Source organism: Vidua macroura, unplaced genomic scaffold, assembly GCF_024509145.1.
Source record: "Vidua macroura isolate BioBank_ID:100142 unplaced genomic scaffold, ASM2450914v1 whyUn_scaffold_107, whole genome shotgun sequence".
Taxonomy (NCBI): domain Eukaryota; kingdom Metazoa; phylum Chordata; class Aves; order Passeriformes; family Viduidae; genus Vidua; species Vidua macroura.
The window spans coordinates 183,589-204,150 of record NW_026530542.1 but is presented as its reverse complement, the minus strand read 5'-3'; the positions used below and the strand labels follow the sequence as shown (position 1 = coordinate 204,150).

The 20,562-nt window shown below is 52.1% G+C and overlaps 1 protein-coding gene across 1 annotated transcript; it reads right to left on the bottom strand.

The window, feature by feature from the left end:
• Positions 1 to 441: 441 nt before the first annotated feature.
• Positions 442 to 19,221, bottom strand: ACVR1B (activin A receptor type 1B). Its single transcript, XM_054004621.1, has 9 exons — positions 19,078 to 19,221; positions 9,916 to 10,155; positions 8,738 to 8,986; positions 7,428 to 7,658; positions 6,658 to 6,825; positions 5,992 to 6,148; positions 5,427 to 5,551; positions 4,691 to 4,821; positions 442 to 4,120 (listed from the first exon to the last, which is right to left on the bottom strand). Exons 1-9 carry the CDS (start codon positions 19,199 to 19,201, stop codon positions 3,995 to 3,997), a joined length of 1,551 nt encoding a protein of 516 aa, XP_053860596.1. The 5' UTR covers positions 19,202 to 19,221; the 3' UTR covers positions 442 to 3,994.
• Positions 19,222 to 20,562: the final 1,341 nt, after the last annotated feature.

Below are 20,562 nucleotides of genomic sequence, written 5' to 3'. Positions count from 1 at the left end.
ATCTTGCCTTGAAGCTGTGTGTCCATGTGGAGACTCGGAGATGCTCCAGGGAGATGCCCAACTGTACCCACCACACCCCCAGGGATGCTCTGAGGGGATCTCCAGGGTATTTATTCTGTGACCCCTCCTGCTCTGTGCCTGTCCCCAGAGTGGGAGCCCCAAGTTCAGCTGCTCATCCCTGCATGGGTGGAAAATCCCACCTGCCACCTCTTCGTCTCACCTCCACTTTGCTGGTGGCACCTCCTGAGTGCTTGGTGGGTGTTGGAAGCTGCATATTCACTAAAAATTGGAATATTCAACATTAAAATGTTTTGACCAGGATTCCTAAGAGATTATTTTAGCTGTGAAGGATGAGCCCCCCCCCTGCCCAAACCCCTCTCTGAGGGACTGAGCTGTGCCCTGCCCACCCCTCCCAGTGAACTGAGATTGCAACACCTCACATGAATAAAACAAACTTTTAATAATGTACAGCAGAAATCGACAGCCTGGTTTTATATTAAACAAAAGATTTCCTATCTTACACCATATGTACATTTGCATACTGAAGAGGTAAAGTGGCTAAGTGGCTATTTTCTTACAGTCCTTTGCTAAGAAAATGTACAAAACCAAACAAATCAAAGGGGCAGAGAAGTACCAAGAGTTCTGTCCTGCAGCCACGTACCGCTGATGGACCCCCCCTCCTTGTCCTGCACCGGGCTCCCCTCGGAACTGCCTGGAATGCTGCTTTTCCCCAGAGCTGCTGCAGCTTTTGGGAGGCAGGCAGCAATTCCCACCTGCTCCGTGTGGGCTCGGCAAGCACTGGCGCCCCCGGGCACCGGTTTGTGTGAAAGTGCTGTGTAAATGCTACATGGTCAGCGTTCCTGCCGCGGATCCCGCTGCGCCTTCCCCATCTCTCCTGAAACAAGGCTTTCCCTAAAATCCTGCTGCTAGGGACGTGCCCTTGCCTCATCCCTTGCCGACCCCGGTTTGGTTTTTGAGGCAGGTGCAGTGTGGCTACAGTTGGAGGGGGCGAGTTCAGTGCGAGTTCCGGAGCCGCCGGCACCCGTGGGGACCGGGATGGGAGACCCAAGGGAGAGCCTGCAGTGCCTACAGCTGTGCCATGGCCCCAGCTCCCAGCCCCGGGGCCTCTTCCAATGGCCTGGGAGTCCTTAGGGCTTGTAAGTGCCCCCCTCGGCTTCTAAGAGCAGGTTTAACTGGGTTAAATCTGCATTTAGGGCTTGCAAGTGCCCCCCTCGGCTTCTAAGAGCAGGTTTAATTGGGTTAAATCTGCATTTAGGGCTTGCAAGTGCCCCCCTCTAAATGCAGGTTTAAGGGACACGAGCAACTGGCTGAGATGTGACTCAGGACAAGCTGGGAGGGGACAGGGGACCCCCCATCCCTGCTCCCACGGCAGATCCACGCCGCCAAAAACTCCTTGGGGGATGCAAAACGGCTCCTAACGTGATTCCAAAACCACACTCCTCACTTTGTACAAGGTCACGGACACACAGGGAATCGGGGAGAGGGACACATGGACAGGGACACAGACAGCAAGAATAGAGGGACTGAAATAAAGACAACCCTGGCAGCCAGAGCAGAGATGAAACCTCACCTTAGAGAGCAGGAGCAAGGTCAGAGTAGAAACAGTTCCAGTGTAAATCGAGCTGTGCATTTGGTTGTTTCTCTTTTTTTTTTTTTTTTTTCAGTGATTTCTTTACAAACCAACAGGTCAAGAGGTAATAATTAGAGATTGTTTTTCTGCTCTTAGAAAGAATTAACAAGATTCAAAAAAGTTAAAATCCAGACCCTCCCAGAAAACAACAACAACAATAATAATAATAATAATAATAACAATAATAATTAAAAAAATAATAATCAAAACCACTCCAGTTAAAAGTTATGGCTTCAGAGTTCTCTACTGCAGACACTGACTTGACCTCCACACCACGGCTCCTCCTGACTGCCAAAGTCATCAGGGCAGCCACAGCCCTCACTTCCACAGTCTCTGTAGTCACCCCACCTCTCCCTCACCTGGATTCGGCATTGAATCAAAAGAAAACCCATGCAGATCCCCCCACCCCACACTGAGACACAGCCACTTCCACATTAGGAGATATTTATACACCTATATTAAAAAGATGGATGTTGATTCCCCAACCCACACCCGCTGTCAGATCCTGCCCAGCGCCTCTGGGAGGTGCAGAGCACCCCCAGAACTCAGCTCACAGAATCACAGAATGAGCCAGGTTGGAAAAGACCCATGAGATCATCAAGTCCAACCTATGACCTAACCTAACACCTCCTCATCAACTAAACCATGGCACTGAGTGCCATGTCCAGTCTTTTTTCAGACAGGTCCAGGGACGGTGACTCCTGCACCTCCCTGGGCAGACGATTCCAGCACCCAATCACTCTTTCAGTGAAGAATTCTTTCCTGATGTCCAACCTAGACTTCCCCTGGGGCAGCCTAAGGCTGTGTCCTCTTGTTCTGTCAGTGGTTGTCTGGGAGCAGAGACCAACCCCCCACCTGGCTACAACTGCCTTTCAGGGAGTTGTAGAGAGTGAGAAGGTTGCCCCTGAGCCTCCTTTTTTTCCAGGCTAAACAACCCCAGCTCCCTCAGTCATTCCTCACAGGACTTGTGTTCCAAGCCCCTCACCAGCCTCTTTGCCCTTCTCTGGACACGCTCCAGCCCCTCCAGGCCCTTCCTAAACTGAGGGGCCCAGAACTGGACACAGCACTCGAGGTGCTGCCCAACCAGTGCTGAGTGCAGGGGAAGGATGACCTCTCTGCTCCTGCTTGCCACACTATTCCTGACACAGGCCAGGAGCCATTGGCCTTCTTGGCCACCAGGGCACACTGCTGGCTCATAGTCAGTCAGGTGCCAACCAGTACCCCCAGGTCCCTTTCTGCCTGGCCACTGTCCAGCCACTCTGTCCCCAGCCTGCAGCACTGCATCATCAGGCCCCCAGAAATCTGCCTGGGTGTTGGAGCTGGGAACTGTGTTCCCAGGAGAACTGAGTCCTGCATTTCCCCACGTGCCGGCCACAGCGCCTGCTCCACCTCCGACACAACTCAGCTCCCCGCTACCCAGAATTACAAACCCCAGGGGCTCAAGACAAAAAAACCTGGATTCCAGGAGTGATTCTCAGTTCCTTATTTGTTTCGTCTTAAAAAAGGGAAGGGGTGGCAGTGAGGCAACCTGACGGGACGTTGTGGCAGCCCACCGGGGAGCCAGGGATCCGCTCTGCAGCAGCCTGTCCAAGCTCCACGACGCTCACGACTCAGCACGGAGAGCACCAGCGCAACAGCTCACGAACGGGACACTCGAGATTTGCACATGCACAGGAAGCACGGACAGAGATGAGCCACCCACAGGCAGACACCGCACGGCTATGGAGGAGATGACCAGGCACAGGGACACGCGCACCTCGCGCATGCAGACACCGCTGCGCCCCGACGGCCGTCGGGACGCTCAGTTGGACTTTTTCAAGCTTAAGAAAAGGAGGGAGAACGGTTTTGTGAAGCTGATCAACTGTTCCGGCTCAGCCTCTTGGAAGAGAGCACCATTTGTTTTGCTTTTTCTGCATTAACGTGCCAGTCCCTGGAAAAATCCTCGAGAGTACGGCAAGAAAACCTTCCCTTTCCCTTCCCACTCCCGGCACCGAGCACCCGGGGCTGGCTCCGACCCCACCAATGGGTGCTCAACGCACACTGAACTTTACAGGGATTTCCTTTAAAGGAACAAAGAGTTACGATCATGGCTGAGATCCCTCGGGTGAAGTCCCTCTCAAGTGTCCACGCTCTCAGGAGGTGATCACAAAAGGTTTTGGATTGTTTCATACCCAAGCAGGGAAGAGAGCGGTTCTGTAGGCTCCGTCCCCCTGCCTAGCAGCCTGCAGGTCCCGCTGTCTGGTTGTAGCAGTAGGTTGGGCTGAAACACGAGGTAGGCCTCCATCACATATCTACTCTAGCACAGCAGCTCCTGTGCAGTTTCCTCCTGCTGAGGCTCAGAGCCTAAATTTTCACATCTTCCTGGACACTGAGCTGGGAGAGGGTTTTCTTAATGCGGAGGGCAGTGAGCCGAGCTGCTCCGTTGGCGTACCAGCACTCTCGCATCATCTTGCCCATCACCCGTAGTGCCTGGGCAAGAAACAACAGCAAATGTCAGTGCTCTGCTCTTCCCCTGTGGCTCTGCCAGGCTGCTGCTCTGCCTGGGCACTGACACAGCCTCCACATCCCCCAAAATCACAGTGCACGTTACAGTACTTGTTACCTCATCCTGGGGGAATCATGGAATGGTTTGAGTTGGAAGAGACCCTAAAGCCCCTCTCATTCCATGCCCTGCCATGGGCAGGGACACCTTCCACTATCCCACGTTGCCCAAGCCCCCTACAGGGGGGCACTTCCAGGGAAGAGCAGCCCCAGCTTCTCTGGGCAACCTGTGCCAGGGCCTCACCACCTTCACAGGGAAGAATTTCTTCCCAATATCCCATCTAACCCTGCCTTCTGGCAGTGGGAAGCCATTCCCTCTTGTCCTGGAACTCCTTGTAAAGATTCTCCCCCTCTTCTTTCTTGCAGACTCCCTTCCAGTACTGGAAGGCCACAATCAGGTCACCCCAAAGCTTCTGTTCTCCAGGCTGGACAATCCCAATTCTCTCAACCTTTCCTCACAGGAGAGGAAGGGGACACAGAGATGAAAGCAGACCTTACCTCGTAGCTCTGCCACCAGTTTGGGATGTTTGGCCGTAATTTCTGGTCACACACAACCTTCCGCATCTCCTCAATCGAAGGATCAGAGGGTACAAGGTCGTAGTAGGGAAGCTGATACTCCTCATGGATGCCTGAAAGGCAGAGCAGGGAAAATCAAATTGCTGGGAATAGGCAGCACGGCCACTGCGCTCGCTAAAGGCAGACGGATGGAGGTTTGGGCTCCATGACTCACTGCTGAGATGCGTCAACACTTTGCAGTTATTTAGAACAGAAATGAAGAATCTGGAATTGGAGTTAACAAGAAAAATTCAGGGAAATAAAATGCAGCTGCCTAAACTGGAACGGAGTCAGCAGGCTGGGATCAACACCTCCCAGCAAGGCGCCAGGGTCACTGAACCTGCATGGCAGTGGGACTGTCACACGTGGGATGATGCTGCAGCTGCACGTGCCAAGACATTTATACTGAGCTGGGGGAGTTCCCCACCAATCAGCACCACCATTTCCTGAAAATCCATCCAAAGGAACATCAGCCACCACTGGGAGCACCAGCACCATTGACCCAGCACTGCCTGGGCTTAGCAGCAGTCACGGGTCACTTTTGTTACCTCCCTCTGTGACAACACACAGGGACATGTCCTCCCACAGCCCTGCTCTCCCTCAAACCTCCCAAACACCTGATCAATGGAACCCCCAGGAGCAAGCCTGGCCACTGGCCCAGGCACACAAAGGAGATCACCTCCTGCGTTGCACCTTCGGGCAATCTCCCAGTAGACCAAGCCCAAGGCGTAGATATCAGCACATTTAAATGAATCAAAATGCTTCATGTTGATGGTTTCATCCAAGACTTCTGGGGCCATGTATCTGCACAGAGAAAGGAAAAACATTTTCATTCTGAGAGGGAATTCTCTGGAAGACCGTAAATGATCAGACAAAGCTCTGCTTGGCACAGCCACTATCAGAACAGAACTGGGCCCTGTGATCTAAGAGAGTGAAGAAATTAACTCAAGAACAACAGCAAGCTGGGAAAAGAGCTAGAAATGTCTCAAAACTACATCAGGCTCCCACCAGAAGGTCCCAAAGGCTTTAGTGAGGCCAGGCTTGTTGTTATGTATTAAATGAGCTCCTGGTGCCAGGTTTACACGGCTGGCCCACACCTCCCAGCCTGGTGACACCCGGAACATCCCTTTGGCATCAGCTCAGGCACAAAACTGACGCTGCAAGACGCTGGGAAACGCTAAATTCAGAGAATTCCCCCAGTGCTCAACCCGCAGCTCAGGCACTTGCAGCCACCATTTTCCTACCGTTTGGTTCCAACCCTCTGGTTCGGTGCGATGTCGATCGTGTCCGTGACGGAGTCGTGCCGGACGGCCAGGCCGAGGTCAGCGATGGCACACGTGCCGTTCTTCTTCACCAAAATATTCTTGGATTTCAGGTCTCTGTGAGCGATCCCAGGTTTTCCTAGCAGAGCAAAATAAAAAGCAGCAAGGGTCAAGCTGGAACTGGCACAGAGGCAGAACCGGATTTCAGGGCGTTAAACCCGCTGTTGCAACACTTTTTCCTGTTTAGGTTCATAAGGAACGGAGCAGGGAAAGGCTCCAATCGTGTTTTGGAGGCGCCACTGATGCAGTGGCACCCAGAGGCCTCAAGAGGGATGTAAACTCCACATCCCAGCATAGGTTCCGACGTCAGCAGTCCGTGATTCTGCTTCTGCCTGTGCTCACATCCCACCCAGGCAGTGCCAATTTTAGGATGGGATGTGAAATGGTGATATAACTCCTGGGAGCGAGCGCCAGGTTAACCCACTTCGCAGCCAGCCAAAGCAATCGCTCTATTTCTGGTCAATAACCACCAGATGAAGCCGGGCTGACTCAGGCAGGGTTTGCTGCACAGCACATCAGCACCCTTCAGCAATCCTGCTTTATCCTCCCCTCAAGAATTCCCAACGTCTTTCCCAACTTAGCTTTTACCCTGAGTGCCCACGATCTCCATATGCAGGTGGGCCAGCCCGCTGGCAGCAGACAGGGCGAGCTTGATCATGCCCTCGATAGTCACCGTGTAGCGATTCAGGTAGTCAAAGAGAGACCCGTGCTCGTGGTAGTCAGAGACGAGCCACAGCTGAGTCCACGTCCCATTATCTGCAACAGGAAAGAGATGGAGCTCAGGCAGATCCAGTGCAGGGATGGCCACTGAGCATCCCACACATTTTTGGGACAGAGCAGAGCTGCTGCGTAAGGCTGCAGCTCAACAGGGGCAAGTAAGAAATGACTCAAATCAGCCATAGCGTGGCCAGCAGGACCACAGCAGTGACTTTCCCCCTGTTGCAGGCACTGGTGAGGCAGCAGCTCCAATCCTGGAGTCAGTTTTGGGCAGTGTAGAGGCCCAGAGAAGACAACTTAATCAGCTTCAGTCCCCCATGACAAGAAAGACGTGGAGGTGGTGGAATGTGACTAGAGATGGGCAATGGAGCTGGGGAAGGGTATGGATAACTTCTGAAGAGCAGCTGAGGAAGCTGGAGGGTTCAGCCTGAAGAAAAGGAGGCTCAGGGGGGACCTTCTCATGCTGCTTCTTGACAGGAGGATGGAGCCAGGTGGGGTAACAAGCAACAGGACCAGAGGAAATGGCCTGAAGCCACACCAGGGAAGGTTTAGATTGGCTATTAGAGAAAACTTCTTGGAAAGGGTGGTGAGGCACTGCGCAGTGGTGAAGCCTCTGCTCTCAGGCCCGAGGCACTTCTCACCTTTGTTATCTGCAGCAATGAATCCCAGGATGTTCTCGTGCCGCAGCATCACGGTTTGATAGATCTCTGCCTCCCTGAACCAGGAACGCTCCTCGCGCGACGAGAAGATCTTCACAGCCACGTCACCTCCACGCCACCTGCCCCGCCACACCTCCCCAAAGCGGCCTTTGCCGATGATCTCCTGAAGGACAATTGTCCGAGCCACGGTCCGCTGGACAAACAGAGGCAAGCCTGGCGACAAGGAATGGAAGGAATGAATCCCTGTGGTAGCAGAAAACCTCCTGAAACCCCAGAGCCTGAAGAATGTCCTCAAACCCAGCAGGCTCTACATTTGATAACAACTGGGAGCCTGAGCAAGACCCAAAGCAGGAACTGGTGGCAGATCCTGTGTGGGATGTGCCACTGCTTGGGCAGCATCTGCATTTTGCTTTGAAGCAGGGATCCAGCCTGGAGCAGTTGGGGAACTTCTGCTCCACGACAGATGAAAGGAACTGCAGCCTCAATATGCAAAGAATGGAACTCGATGAAATCAGTTTCTGCTAAAAAGCAGAAACCTCCCCAAATTTCTCTTAAGAAAGGAGTCCCAGCATCGCTGCCATTGCTTATAGAAAGCACTGAGCTCACCTGCCCTCAGCATGCAGAGAAGAGATCCCAAATATTTTATATATAGCAGCAGATGTGCTGCTGAAGGTTTATTCCCTGGTCAAATATCAGGTTGTGACATTCTCTGCCTCTGTGGATTTTCCTACAGTTTCCATCTGCTGCAGAATTCCTTATGTCCTTTAACCCAACTACCCTCCTAGTTCAAAGCCACCACTAAATGGTGACTTTCCACCTATTCTGGGGATTCCTTTTAAGTGCTACAGAAGCACATCATCCACCTGGGAAGACCCAAGGGTTCTTTGGGATGAAATGGGCTGTGCAAATGCACTATTTGCACTGTAAAATGTTGATCTGCTGGGATCTTCCCCATTTTCAGGCAGCTTTGATGCAGGTGACATCCTGCATTGTCCTCTGAAAGCCAACAATGCACAGGTTAGCAATTAATGGCTGTTTTCAACCAAATCCTGTTCCAAGGCTAAACTGGGAACAGATGCAGCTGTTTGCTGTTGCAGTTAAGGAGGAGTTTACTTGAACAGACATGAGACCACCACACGACTGAATTTAAACATTCCTTCGAGTTACTCCTGACAGAACCCCTGAACAGCTCCAAGGCAGCAGCCTCACTGCCGTGGCAAAGCTGTGGCAACCACTAGCCCAGAGAGACAACTGCAGGTTCTCACTGGTCACGTCCCACCATCTCGCAATACCTGAGCCAGAGCCGGAGGTGGAGAGATCATAGACCAGATCTTGCAAGGTCTTGTCCTTGGAAAGGCACATTTCACAAGAAGGATCCTCCATGTCCAGCCGCTGGCGGTTGTGATAGACCCGTTGGTGGTGATGGAACACAAAGACCACGATGATCATGACAACAAACACGAGGAAGACGGGCCCGGCGATCACCGCCACCAGCTCCACAGGACCCCAGCTTGACGGGGGCTCATTGTCTTTCAGGTGTCCTTGGGAGGAAAGGGAGGAGGAAAACAGACATTTTGAGAAAATTACCCTTGCTTCGAGGACTTTCGTGTGTTTTACTGCTCCCTCAGAGCCTGGACAATTTTAGCCTGGGGACACATCAAAGAGTATTAATGTGGGGCTGATCATCAGGCAGGCAAAATGCAGCTGAAACCCCAAAAAGAAAATGGAGCTGCAATTGTGGGATCAGGGATTGTGGGCTGTTCATTCACTCTTTTAGACAGGAGTGTGTTCTGGGCTGATTTTCCACAACAGCCTGAAGTTCACCTTCCATTTGAACTCAACCAGTCAGCCAGGGCTCCCTGCTCCCTCTTTCCCTTTTAGCCCTGCAACAGCCAGTGAACTTGTACCTGATAACAATTATTTGTTGTTTTGAGCACAGATGAGACCTCCCCACTGCTCCCAAGGAAAATGACTCTGCAGTCTTCCCAGCACCCACTAAAAACCAGCCCAAAACAGAAAGTAGGAGGTGTGAGGAAGCACCACATGCCCTCTCTGTCCCAGGGATGAGAAGCAGAAGTTTCCCACACCCTCACTCAGAGGCAGGGCTGCTTCCCCTGTGTTCTGAACACAGGCACCTTCCTCCCCACACACTTTGCTCTGAAGCTGCTGCAATGGTTCCTCTGCTTGTGCTCAGCACTAAAAAGATTTGGAATCTTGGAAGGAAAGCAACACCAGCTGATAAAGGCAGGGCCAGCTCAGTGACAAAGGGAACATACACATTCCCATTTGAATTTGAAGTAGTTTGTTATTTCCACTTTACAGATGAAGGAAAGAAACCCAGTGCTCAAGTTCATGCAGCAACTGAAAGGAAGAAGTGCAAACAGGGCCGAGAACTCCAAATTGCCAATCCCAAACAGACAGCTCCTCTCCTCCCACTTCAAACACATGATTTATCTGACTCTCTACTTACCACTGGGAACCATTAAATCAATTTTGTTGCAAAAATCGGAGTAGCAGCAGTGAGTATTACGCAGATCCTCTGAACTCAGACAATAGAAGGGTTTCCCAGCAGGAATCAATTTTGCCTCAGGAATGCAGGTCCGAACGTGGTGTTTGACACCATCCAGGTTGAAGACTGAGACCATGCAGGCACCGTCCGTCTCACACGTGGAGTTGGCTTGTTTGCAGTCAGAGCACAGACATGTCAAAGCTGAAATCAAAACAAGATCAACTCCTTAAAACCCACAGAGAGCAAAAGCTCGAACGAGAGGAAACCTTTTTTAAATTCTCCATTTCAGAAGGGCCTTTCTCAAGCTCTGGAAGAACCGGCTCTGCAAACAGCACAAATCATACTCTCTATTCCAGACCTGCAAGAATCCAATTTCGGCATGGAACAGACTGTGGAGGCAGAGGAGCCTTTCCAGGAGGTGCCTGTCCAGGCAGCCCTTTGCCTGCCCCTGTTGCAATCACCACCAGCCATGACCCAAGTCATCCCTGCAAACCGGGCGAGATCCGACCGAGATCCTCTCCCAGCCCAACCTCGGGTCAGACTCAACCCAAAAAAACAACAATTACTCAAACTGACTGACCTGATTCCACCTGGGCTGACTGTCCAGGCTCCCTGGAGCTGTCTAATCCGGGCTGGCGAGGGACGACCACCCCAGCTCACGGAGACAAGGAGCAGCTGGCAGAGGCCAAACCAAAGCCAATCCCAACCGACCGCACGAGCCAAGCGTGCACACCCAGCTAGATCAGCCACTGATTTAATAACTGCTTTCCTGATCCGAGACACTACCTTGGGTCAAATAAATTCCTGGCTTTTTGCCTGCTCTCCACAAAGATTATTTGGATAAAGAGAAGGAGAAACTCTGAGGCAGATTCCCACATTTTTCCACCTCCCAGCTGTCATTGTACTTTTCTCAAGCTGCCTGAAAATATAAGCAAATCCCCAGGCCTTGCCATCCTTGGGAACAAAGAGGAATCCAACAATGTCAAGAAGAAGGGTGGGGCTTGTTTAGCAGCACGCTGGGTTTTCACCAGCTTTCATCGGCTCTCCCAGCCTTCCCAGAGGGAATCCAAAACATGTCCTTACCCGCTGCAGAAATGGGCTTTCAGGTAGGGAGGCTGTGAAGAAGGGTTTTAAAAGATACAAGTGCCACAGTTAACTCTGCCCAGGCTGATCTAAATCCTCTCAGTGTGAAGTCACACACAAAGTCACCCTCAACACTTGTGGTGTGGGGCCATGTTACCCTAAGCTTAATGAAAAACAAGCTGGTCCTGATTTACTCAGGGCTCCTTTAGGAGGAAGACACCCATTAGCCCTTATCCCAGAGACCTGGGTAAATCAATCAGGGTAATTGCATTACTATTCACTTAATTCTCCCTGGATGCTGCTCCTCCTTTTCCAGCTGCTGTTGTGAGCTGTTTCAGATGGGCTGAATGTGGGTGCTGGTTAGTTTGGAATCAACAGATTCAAAACTGCAGTGAAAAGCCAGTGACAAGAGCCAAGGGAACGTCTGGAGCTGTGTCAGGAGAGGTTTAGGGTGGGTATCAGGGAAAGGTTCTTCCCCCAGAGGGTGCTGGCACTGCCCAGGCTCCCCAGGGAATGGGCACGGCCCCGAGGCTGCCAGAGCTCCAGGAGCGTTTGGACAGCGCTGCCAGGGATGCCCAAGGTGAGATTTTGGGATGTCAGCACAAGACCAGGAACTGGACTGGATGATCCTGGTGGACCCTTTCCAACTCAGGACATTTCATGATTCTGTAACTCTGTGATCAAAAGCTGAAGAGCTGTTGAGTGAGACACCTTTAAAAAGCATCACGAGCAAATGGAGCTAATTACCAGGTGCTCAGCACAGGCCAGTGAAAAGGGACACAGGACAGAAAACAGACAGGGAAGACTGTCAGACTGATCTGTGTTGAGAAGGGTGGAGAACATCCACAGATTCTGAAGATTTTGAGAGGAAATGTTATAATGAAAGGAAAAAAACCCTCCGTAACATGCACTTCAAACAGCTCCAAGATCAGTGTTCTCCCATGGTCAGCAGAGTGCAGAAAAGACAATTCTGAAAAATACATACACTTGGGGGAACAAAGGTTGGTGATAAAGGAGATTTTATGAAAATCTGAGATGGCAAAGAGCACCCAGGGCACATTCCTGCCTTCATGTCTACTTAAAAGGAAATGGTCTTTTAAAGCATCTCCCTTATTACTTATCAAAAGCTCGAGGTACAAATTAAAAACATTTAACCCACACACATTTCACTGTGTAGGTTCTTTTCAGTTTGATTTAGATACAACAAAACTGAACTTTGTTCCTGTTAGACTCATTTTTGAGGTCTCAATTCCAAGATTTAGGCTGTGGCAGTTTTGCTTCCAGAAGCTACAAAGCAAACAAAACACTTCAATGCACTAATAAAACTGGTTTTGTAAACTTCTGAGTGAATTATCTGGCCTGAAACTGAGCATGCCTTTGAGAGTGAAAGCAGAGAAGCAGGTCGTGTCTGCTCAGCCTCATTTGTAGGATTAAAAAACAACAAAAAAATCAGTTTACCTGCAAGGTATGATACCAGAGCCCCAGCTTGGAGACAGAGTGAGATCCTTATCTGCTCTGTGCACAAAGCCAAAATTTCCTGCAAAAGGAGGGGGATGCCCCACGGCTCCACCTCACCCTGTTCCCTCTCAGACAACAGCTCTTTTTTAACTGTAATTCTTATGTTTGCACCCCAAAAATCAGAGAGCAGCTAGAACAAAGAGAATGGAGCCTTCAGCACATGACTGTCCTTCTCTCCACCTCTCATCACAGACCCTTGAGGGGCTTTCCAGGTATTGTTGGCCAGAACCTCCAGGCTGCAGGCAGGAACTCTCCAATTTTCTGTGTGTGCCAGGGAGGAAAGGCCTGTCTGCACCGGGGCTCACTGGGAAGCTCCTGGCAAAGAGGAGAATTACAGAGCAACTCATGCGGGTCCAGTAACTCCAGTTTGCTTAACCAGAAAGGCAAATTCTTCTGTCACAAACTTATCAGAAGCCAGGAAAAAGCAACTGTTGTTTGCCCTTGGGTGGGGGACAGAAGGTGGGCAGGGAAGCAGAGCCCCCCGTTGGTATCTCCTGGGTGCTCTCGAGAGCAGCCGGGGCAAAGCAGGAGACAGGAGTGGATAAAAGGATTTTTCATGCCAACAGCATTCTTTTTCCTTCGGGAAGAAAAGCTCCTATTGAGCCAAACATATAATCTACTTAATAAAAAAAAAAAAAAAAACCAAAACGCCTGGGCTGAAGGAAATAGATGGGGTGAAGGGAAACAAAGAGCAGTTCCCAGAGCCGGGGCGGCGCGTTCCCCCCTCGCGGAGCGCCCGGGGATGCGTCTGCGTGGAAGGTGCAAGAGGAGCTGGAGCTGGAGCAGAGCCCGCTCGATCTGCTCCCCACACCGACACCCAGAGCCCAGCCCAGCCCTTCAGAGACACTGCCTGAACAAGCCCAACGTTCAGCTGCACATCCTGTGCATGAAAAGCTTTGTTCTCACTGCAGGGATGGAGCAGGTTGGAGCAAACCTTGCTGTGATTCGATCCGAGGCCGGGCCTCACTTCTCTTCCCCAAAACCTCAGAGGTCACTCAGCACTGACAATAAACAATAAAAAAAATATTTGTTTATTGGCAGTGCTGAGTGATCTCTCCTCATCTTCGACTATCCCAGCCCAGGGTTTGACTCCCTCAAGCCCAAGAGCTGGTTCTGCTCCCCTCGAGGTTCCCAGGTCACAGCCCCAGCTCTGAAAGGATCCTGGGGCACAGAGGTATCCATATCCCCCTGCATCAACCACAGAAAAGAGGAAAAAAGCAAGGGCTGGCTCTCTCCCTCCAAATCCCCCCATTAAAAGCAACCTGCATTCCCAAAATGGATCCAAACAAACAGGTGGGGGGCTGTAGATTTGAGCTCTGTGCTCCAGGGAGACTCAAACACTGAGCTCTGACAGGCAAAGAACATTTCTCCTCCTTTCCCAGCAACTCTCCGAGCTCATTTTGCACGTATTTATTCTCACACGGAGTTGCATGTGTCAAGATGTCTCTGCAGCTAGACAGGGGAAAGTTTCACAGCAGAATCTCCTGCAATGGTGTTAACCACCTTTTAGAATACATTTTCCAGCATCTCCCGAAGCTGTGCCTAAGAAAGATGCCATTTTCTCAAGGCTGAACTCTACCTGTTCAATATGTATGAGGATAATTAACCTGAAGATGATCATTGGTAAAATTGCCAATAACCACCCACGTATTTACCAGATAAACAGATTTTTGCAGGGATTGTAGCTGCTGTTCTTTTTCAACCGTTCGAATCGAGGCTGGAAGAATGATTCCCCTGACTTTGAGCCTCTCCAAGGCTCTGGAACAGGAGCTGCAGCTGATTGTGTCTTTGTGCAGCACCAAACTTAATGAGCCCCACTCTGGGAGCACCAGTTTCATGCTGCAGCAGCATAATGTTAGCAACAGAAATGGGGAACAATTGGCTTTGTAGCTCTGCTGCTTCTTCGGATGCTTTAATGAAGAGGGACGTGTGTAAACATGCTCGGAAGAAAGAAATACCTGTCAGTGTCTGGCTCTGTGCTGTGCCAAAATAAAGAGCAACCTGTATCACACAGGGATAGGAATATCCATTCCCTCGTGGAGAGGGAGCTGAGGTGTGTCCAGGAGTCCCTGTGTGCTCCTTGTTCAGCTGGATAAAGGAACAGAGCTCCAAGGAAACAACCAGCTCCCTTTCCCAGAGGCAATGATGAGGGGATACTGATGAAGGCTTTAAAGAAACAAGATTTACTTTCCATTATATTATCATGGAATCCTGGAATGCTTTGGGTTGGAAGGGACCTCAAAATTCATTTTGTTCCACCCCACTGCCATGGGCAGGGACACCTTCCATTATCCCACGTTGCCCAAGCCCCCTTCAGGGGAGCACTTCCAGGGAAGAGCAGCCCCAGCTTCTCTGGGCAACCTGTGCCAGGGCCTCACCACCTTCACAGGGAAGAATTTCTTCCCAATATCCCATCTAACCCTGCCTTCAGGCAGTGGGAAGCCATTCCCTCTTGTCCTGGCACTCCTTGTAAAGATTCTCCCCCTCTTCTTTCTTGCAGACTCCCTTCCAGTACTGGAAGGCCACAATCAGGTCACCCCAAAGCTTCTGTTCTCCAGACAATCCCAATTCTCCCATCCTTGCCTCCCAGGAGAGGTGCTCCATCCCTCTGATCACCTTGATGGCCCTTCACACTCATATTCACCCCGACTGTTGTCTGCTTGGTGTCCCCAACAGGGATCCCTCCACCCCTCGCTGGGACACACTCGAGTCCAAAGTGACTCCCCAGGGGTCCCCTCCAAACCCCAGAGCCAGCTCACCTGCACCCACTGCCTCCAAAATCCAGTGTTAGGCCAGTTCTGGATGCTGTCACTGCCCTTTTCCTTACTAAGGAGCTGGAGAAACGAGCAGGGATCTGCCCTTCCATAGACACAGCACCACCACCTCGAGTACCTTCCTTACATCTCACTTCCCCTCCAATTTCTCCTCCTGTTTTGGATCAAAACATTTCTCTTTTGCTTCTTGCTGGTGCTTATGATATCTACTGACCCACTGCTGCTACACGAAATGGAGTTAAAATTAGCTGCAAAGCACTATGAAAAACAAAGCACTTTAAAGCAAGTCATCCAGAAACTAACATTATCCTGGGATATTTCAAGCTGGAAGTAAGAGTCTCAACTTCTTTGAGCTGGCTGCAGTCCCCTGGCACAGGCTGGACCTGACGTGAAGGCAGCACGGCTGACCAGAAAACACACGAAATGGAAAAAAAAAAAAAAAAAGAGGCAGGAAGAATGTGGCTTTAAAGTGCAGAACTTTCCCTGCATCTACTCCAGGAACACAAAAGAGCTTCTGAATGAATTGTAAATAAGGGATTGACAGGAGTCTCATCATTAAGAGGTTAATTAGAAGAAGCCTTGATGTTTCTGCTGTTGCTCTTCCACCCAGAACACGGACACACAGCTCCCCGTTCCCTCTCTGGGCTCTGGTCTGACACCTATTTTGTGTTTGAACTCGTCAGGAAACCAGCTCAGGAGCCAACAGACCACACACACTGGTGCTGGGGAAGAACACCCTGCACACCTGATGCCCAGGTTTATCAAGGCTCCAAGACTTCAGACCCATCCTGGCTTCTCTCAGGCAATTGGCTTTTCCAGAGTGGAAATACATCGTTTAACATGCGGTCTACATTCCCACATCCAGCAATCCACACTTCCAAGAAGGCCACAAAAAGGCAGCAAGACTTTATCAAGGGGATTTAAGGTGCAGAGAAGGCTCTTTTTCTGCTGAAAAGAAATAAATAAACAGCGGTGCACATGAGAAGCACGGGGCAGCTGAGAGCCAGGCGCTTAAACAAGGAGGACAAAGGAGCTCCCAGCCAGCATTTCATCCCTGTAAAACCCTCAGAGAAGCAATTCCTGCCTGCTCTGCTCAGGGCAGGACACATTCCCCCTGTCACCACCCAGTGAACTTTGCTTGCTGCTAAGAGAGCTGACGTTTGACTGCGCTCCTTTCGCAACAGCCATTTCCGGAGCATCCACTCCTGGCAGCCTAACCAGGGGAAAGAAAAAAAAAACAACCCAAGCTGTCTGGCCAAGGAGCTGGACGAGTTCAGGAATGCTTGTTGGACACTGGTTTTAATTTCCAGTTAGAGAAAGGCTTTCTTGGAAAGTTGTAGGATATAACTTACGGACCACGCAGAGTTTGCCTGATTTAACTGGGTAAATATTTGATAAATAATAAAATCTGCTGCCCCAAAATTATTCCCCAGGGTGAGTTTTTGATTTATTTCAAGCAAAGCCGACCTGCAAGACCCCTCTGCAAAGGAGCCTTGCTTATTTTCCTTTTTTTATTTTTCAAAGAAGGGGCTGGGGGAGTGCTGTCTGCACTATTTACTGGCACGCAGAGGTTCCCAGCTCCCCAGCACTGCAGAAATTCTGATGTTTTTCCAGCCTTTCCCGAAATAAGCAGCTGTTAAATCTCCGGTACGAGGCACAATAGCGAGGGCAGCCCCGGCATACCAAACGTGCATCATGGCTGCTGGAGCAGAGAACAATTCCCAGGGTGATCCCTGCCATCCTGCACCTCATTCCATGAGTGCAGCTCCCTCCAGCCCGGGCTGAGCTCACACCTTGCACTGAATGAAACCTCAGCACACACTGAGCGGAAACAATAGTCACTCATAGAGCCCAAAATCAAAGGCACCGGGAGTCGCCAAGTTTCCAGGGGATTTGTACAGTCAATTGGTCCTTTCCTGTTTATTAATTATGATTTTTTTTAATAAACACCAGCTTTTAGCTAAGTGAAAGCCTGAGAACAGCCGTGCCACGAGTCTCATCTGATCCTGCCCTGCCACTTATCACACAGGAGCTGGAACACCCTTGTAAGGCTGGGCTTTACCTGAGGTTACACCAAAACACAGCTACTCTCCTCCCAAAAGCCCATTTCTATTCCCAAGTTCCCAGAACTCCCAGGTAAACCCTCACCTGCTGCCCAGGTGAGGTTTGAAGCCATTTTCCGTGCTCTAACAAGCCCAGATCTGCACACACACACACACACAGTTATTACCCTCCGACCGTCAGGTGGGAATGCAGAACACAAACGGTGAGAGGTTGGGGAGGAGAAAAATATTCCACAGTGGAACCTGTCAGAACAGGTACCTGAGTTACACAACAGTGATCACCCCGATGGCCACAGAGCTGGACTGCTCTGGGAAGCCCTGGACACCAGAGGCAGGGCCACCAGCCCGTCCTCTGTCCCCAGGAGATGCTCGGTCAGGTCTTTCCTCTGGGGAAAAGGGCCCAGTTCATCCCAAATCAATTTCCTTCCTCGAACTGGAGCTGAGATGCTCTGCTTGCCCCAAGCCTGCAGCAGAGGCCTCCTGCTCCTCCCAAACCCAGAGCTGAGACCCCTCACTCTTCCCCCCATGAGCCACAGAACCAGGCCAGGGAAAGGAAAAGGATCAACACGGAACAAACAAGTGACACAAAGAGTTTTTCCTCCCTCACCTCCCCTCCAAACAAATATTTACAGTTGTTCCAGTCCAGAAGCTCAGGGGATGGAAAGGTTTCCTTAAAAGCCCAAACTGCAGATGTTACAGACACACTGCCACCTCTGGGGCACGGGGGGCTGCCCAGTTCACCCCGGCACGGGCCACAGGATAATGGGAAGAGGCCACAAACTCCAGAAGGTTCATGACAACACGGTGGCACTTCCCACCCTGGGCTGATCCACACCTCCGTGACAAGCCCAGAAAACACCCCTGAGACCCCCAAGTCCATCCTCTGTGAAACCCACAAATCCCAGTTTCCATCGTTATCTCCCAAAACCAGGCTGAAGGCCCCCAGATCTCCTCCCAAGGTGAGCACAGGCCTCTTCAGAGCATCCCCCGGCACTGGGGGCCAACCCCAGCCCCAATTGCTGCTGCCCCTCCCCGACACATCCCCGTCCCCTCTTTGGGGGAAAGCCCCAAACCGGCTCCGGTTCACACAATCCACACACCCCTGCAGCCCCCCAAACATCCAACACACGTCCTTGATGCCTTCAGAGTCCCCCCTGCTTCCAGAAACCCCTAACCCCATGGATCCCACCCCCAAATCCTTCTCTTCACCCTGAAACACCCACACCCATCCAACCACCCCAAACCCCTCAGGGGCCTCCTCACAGCCCCGGGGGCACCTCCAGGCCCCTGCAACCCTCTCGCCTCCCCCAGCCCCCACCCCAGTCCTTCTCGCCACCCTGGAACACCCACCCCTGTGTCTCCCCGCCCCCAAACTCCTCAGGGCCTCCTCACACCCCCAGCTCCCTCTCACCCCTTTCCCCCGCCCCAAGCCCGTCTAAAATCTCCCCTCGGCCTCACCCCCGCCCCGCAGCCGCCCCCCGCCCCAGCCCCGGGCAGGCCCCGGCCCTTCCCCCGCGCTGCCCTCAGCCCCCCGCATCGCCTCCCTCCCGCTTCCCCCGCATCGCCCCTCGCTCCCCCCTCACGACCCCTCCCCGGTCCTCCCCGTTCCCCTGGCGGCGGGGGCGGGGGCGCCGCCATGTTGTGCCCGGTGCCCGGCGCCGGGTCCGGCGCCGCCGCTCACTCACCGCGGGCCCCGCCGAGCGGCCCGGCCGGGAGCAGGAGCAGGAGGAGCAGGAGGGCGGCGGGGGACGGCGGGGAGCGGCGGGCGGCGGGAGGGGCCGGAGGGAAGCGGGGGGCCCGGGCGGCCATGGCGGGGACGCGCCGCGGCCTCGGAGCGGAGCGGCCGCAGCGCCGGCGGGAGGGGGAGCGGGGGCGGGGCCAGGGGCGGGGCCAAGGGGAGGGGCGGGGCGAGCCCGCGCCTGCGCACACGGGGCGGGAGGGGACAGCGGGCTGGGGGGAGATAGGGGGCGAGATAAGGGGGAAATAGGGGGGAAATAGGGGGGAGATATGGGGGAAATAGGGGGGAGATAGGGGGGAGATATGGGGGAGATAGGGGGGAGATATAGGGGGAAATAGGGGGGAGATAGGGGGGAAATATGGGGGAAATATGGGGGAAATAGGGGGGAGATAGGGGGAGATATGGGGGAAATAGGGGTGAAATGTGTGGGAGATAAGTATGAGATATGGGGGAGATAGGGGGGAAATATGGGGGAGATAGGTGGAGATAAGGGGGAGATATGGGGGAAATAGGGGTGAGATGGGGGGAAATAGGAGTGAGATGTGGGGGAGATATGGGGGAAATAGGGGGGAAATATGGGGGAGATAAGGGGGAGATATGGGGTAAATAGGGGGGAGATAAGTGTGAGATATGGGGGAGATAGGGGGAAATGTGTGGGAGATAAGTATGAGATAGGAGGGAAATATGGGGGAGATAAGGGGGAGATGGGGGGAGATATGGGTGTGGTAGGGGTGTAAGATATGTGTGAGACAAGTGTGAGAGAAGTGTGTAAGATATGTGTGATGTATGTGTGTGATGTGTGTGATATGGGTGTGAGAAGTGTGTAAGATAAGTGTGTGACATATGGGTGTGATAAGTGTGTAAGATGTGTGTGAGATATGTGTGATAAGTGTAATAAGTGTGAGATGTGTGTGATGTGTGTGATATGTGTGATACACGTGTTTGTGTCGTGTGTGTGCGCGTGTGATATGCGTGTGTGACACGTGTGTTGTCTGGGCGATTTTTGTGTGTGATTTTTGTGTGAGGTGTGTGTGCACACGCACGATGAGTGTGTTCGAGCCTGCCTGATCCGTGTTTCCGAGCGTGGTTTGTGTGTGTGCAATCACGTGTGCTGTAGGCGTGCATTCGCGGGGTGCTTGTGACATCCGTGCCGTGTTTGTGCAAGCACACATGACGTGTGTTGGGTGTGAGCTGTGCGCCCGTGTCCACGAGTGCTTTGTGCGTTTTTCAAGCCTGCATGGTGTGTGCGCACACGCGTTGTGTGTGCAAGCATGACGTGTGTGTGCAAGCATGTGTGGTGTGTGGTGATGTGTGCACGATGTGCGTGTTCAGGTGTTTGTGTGTGCACAGGTGTGATGTGTGTGCAGGTGTGCAGGCATGATGTGTGTGCAGGTGTGCATGATGTGTGTGTTCAGGTGTTTGTGTGTGCACA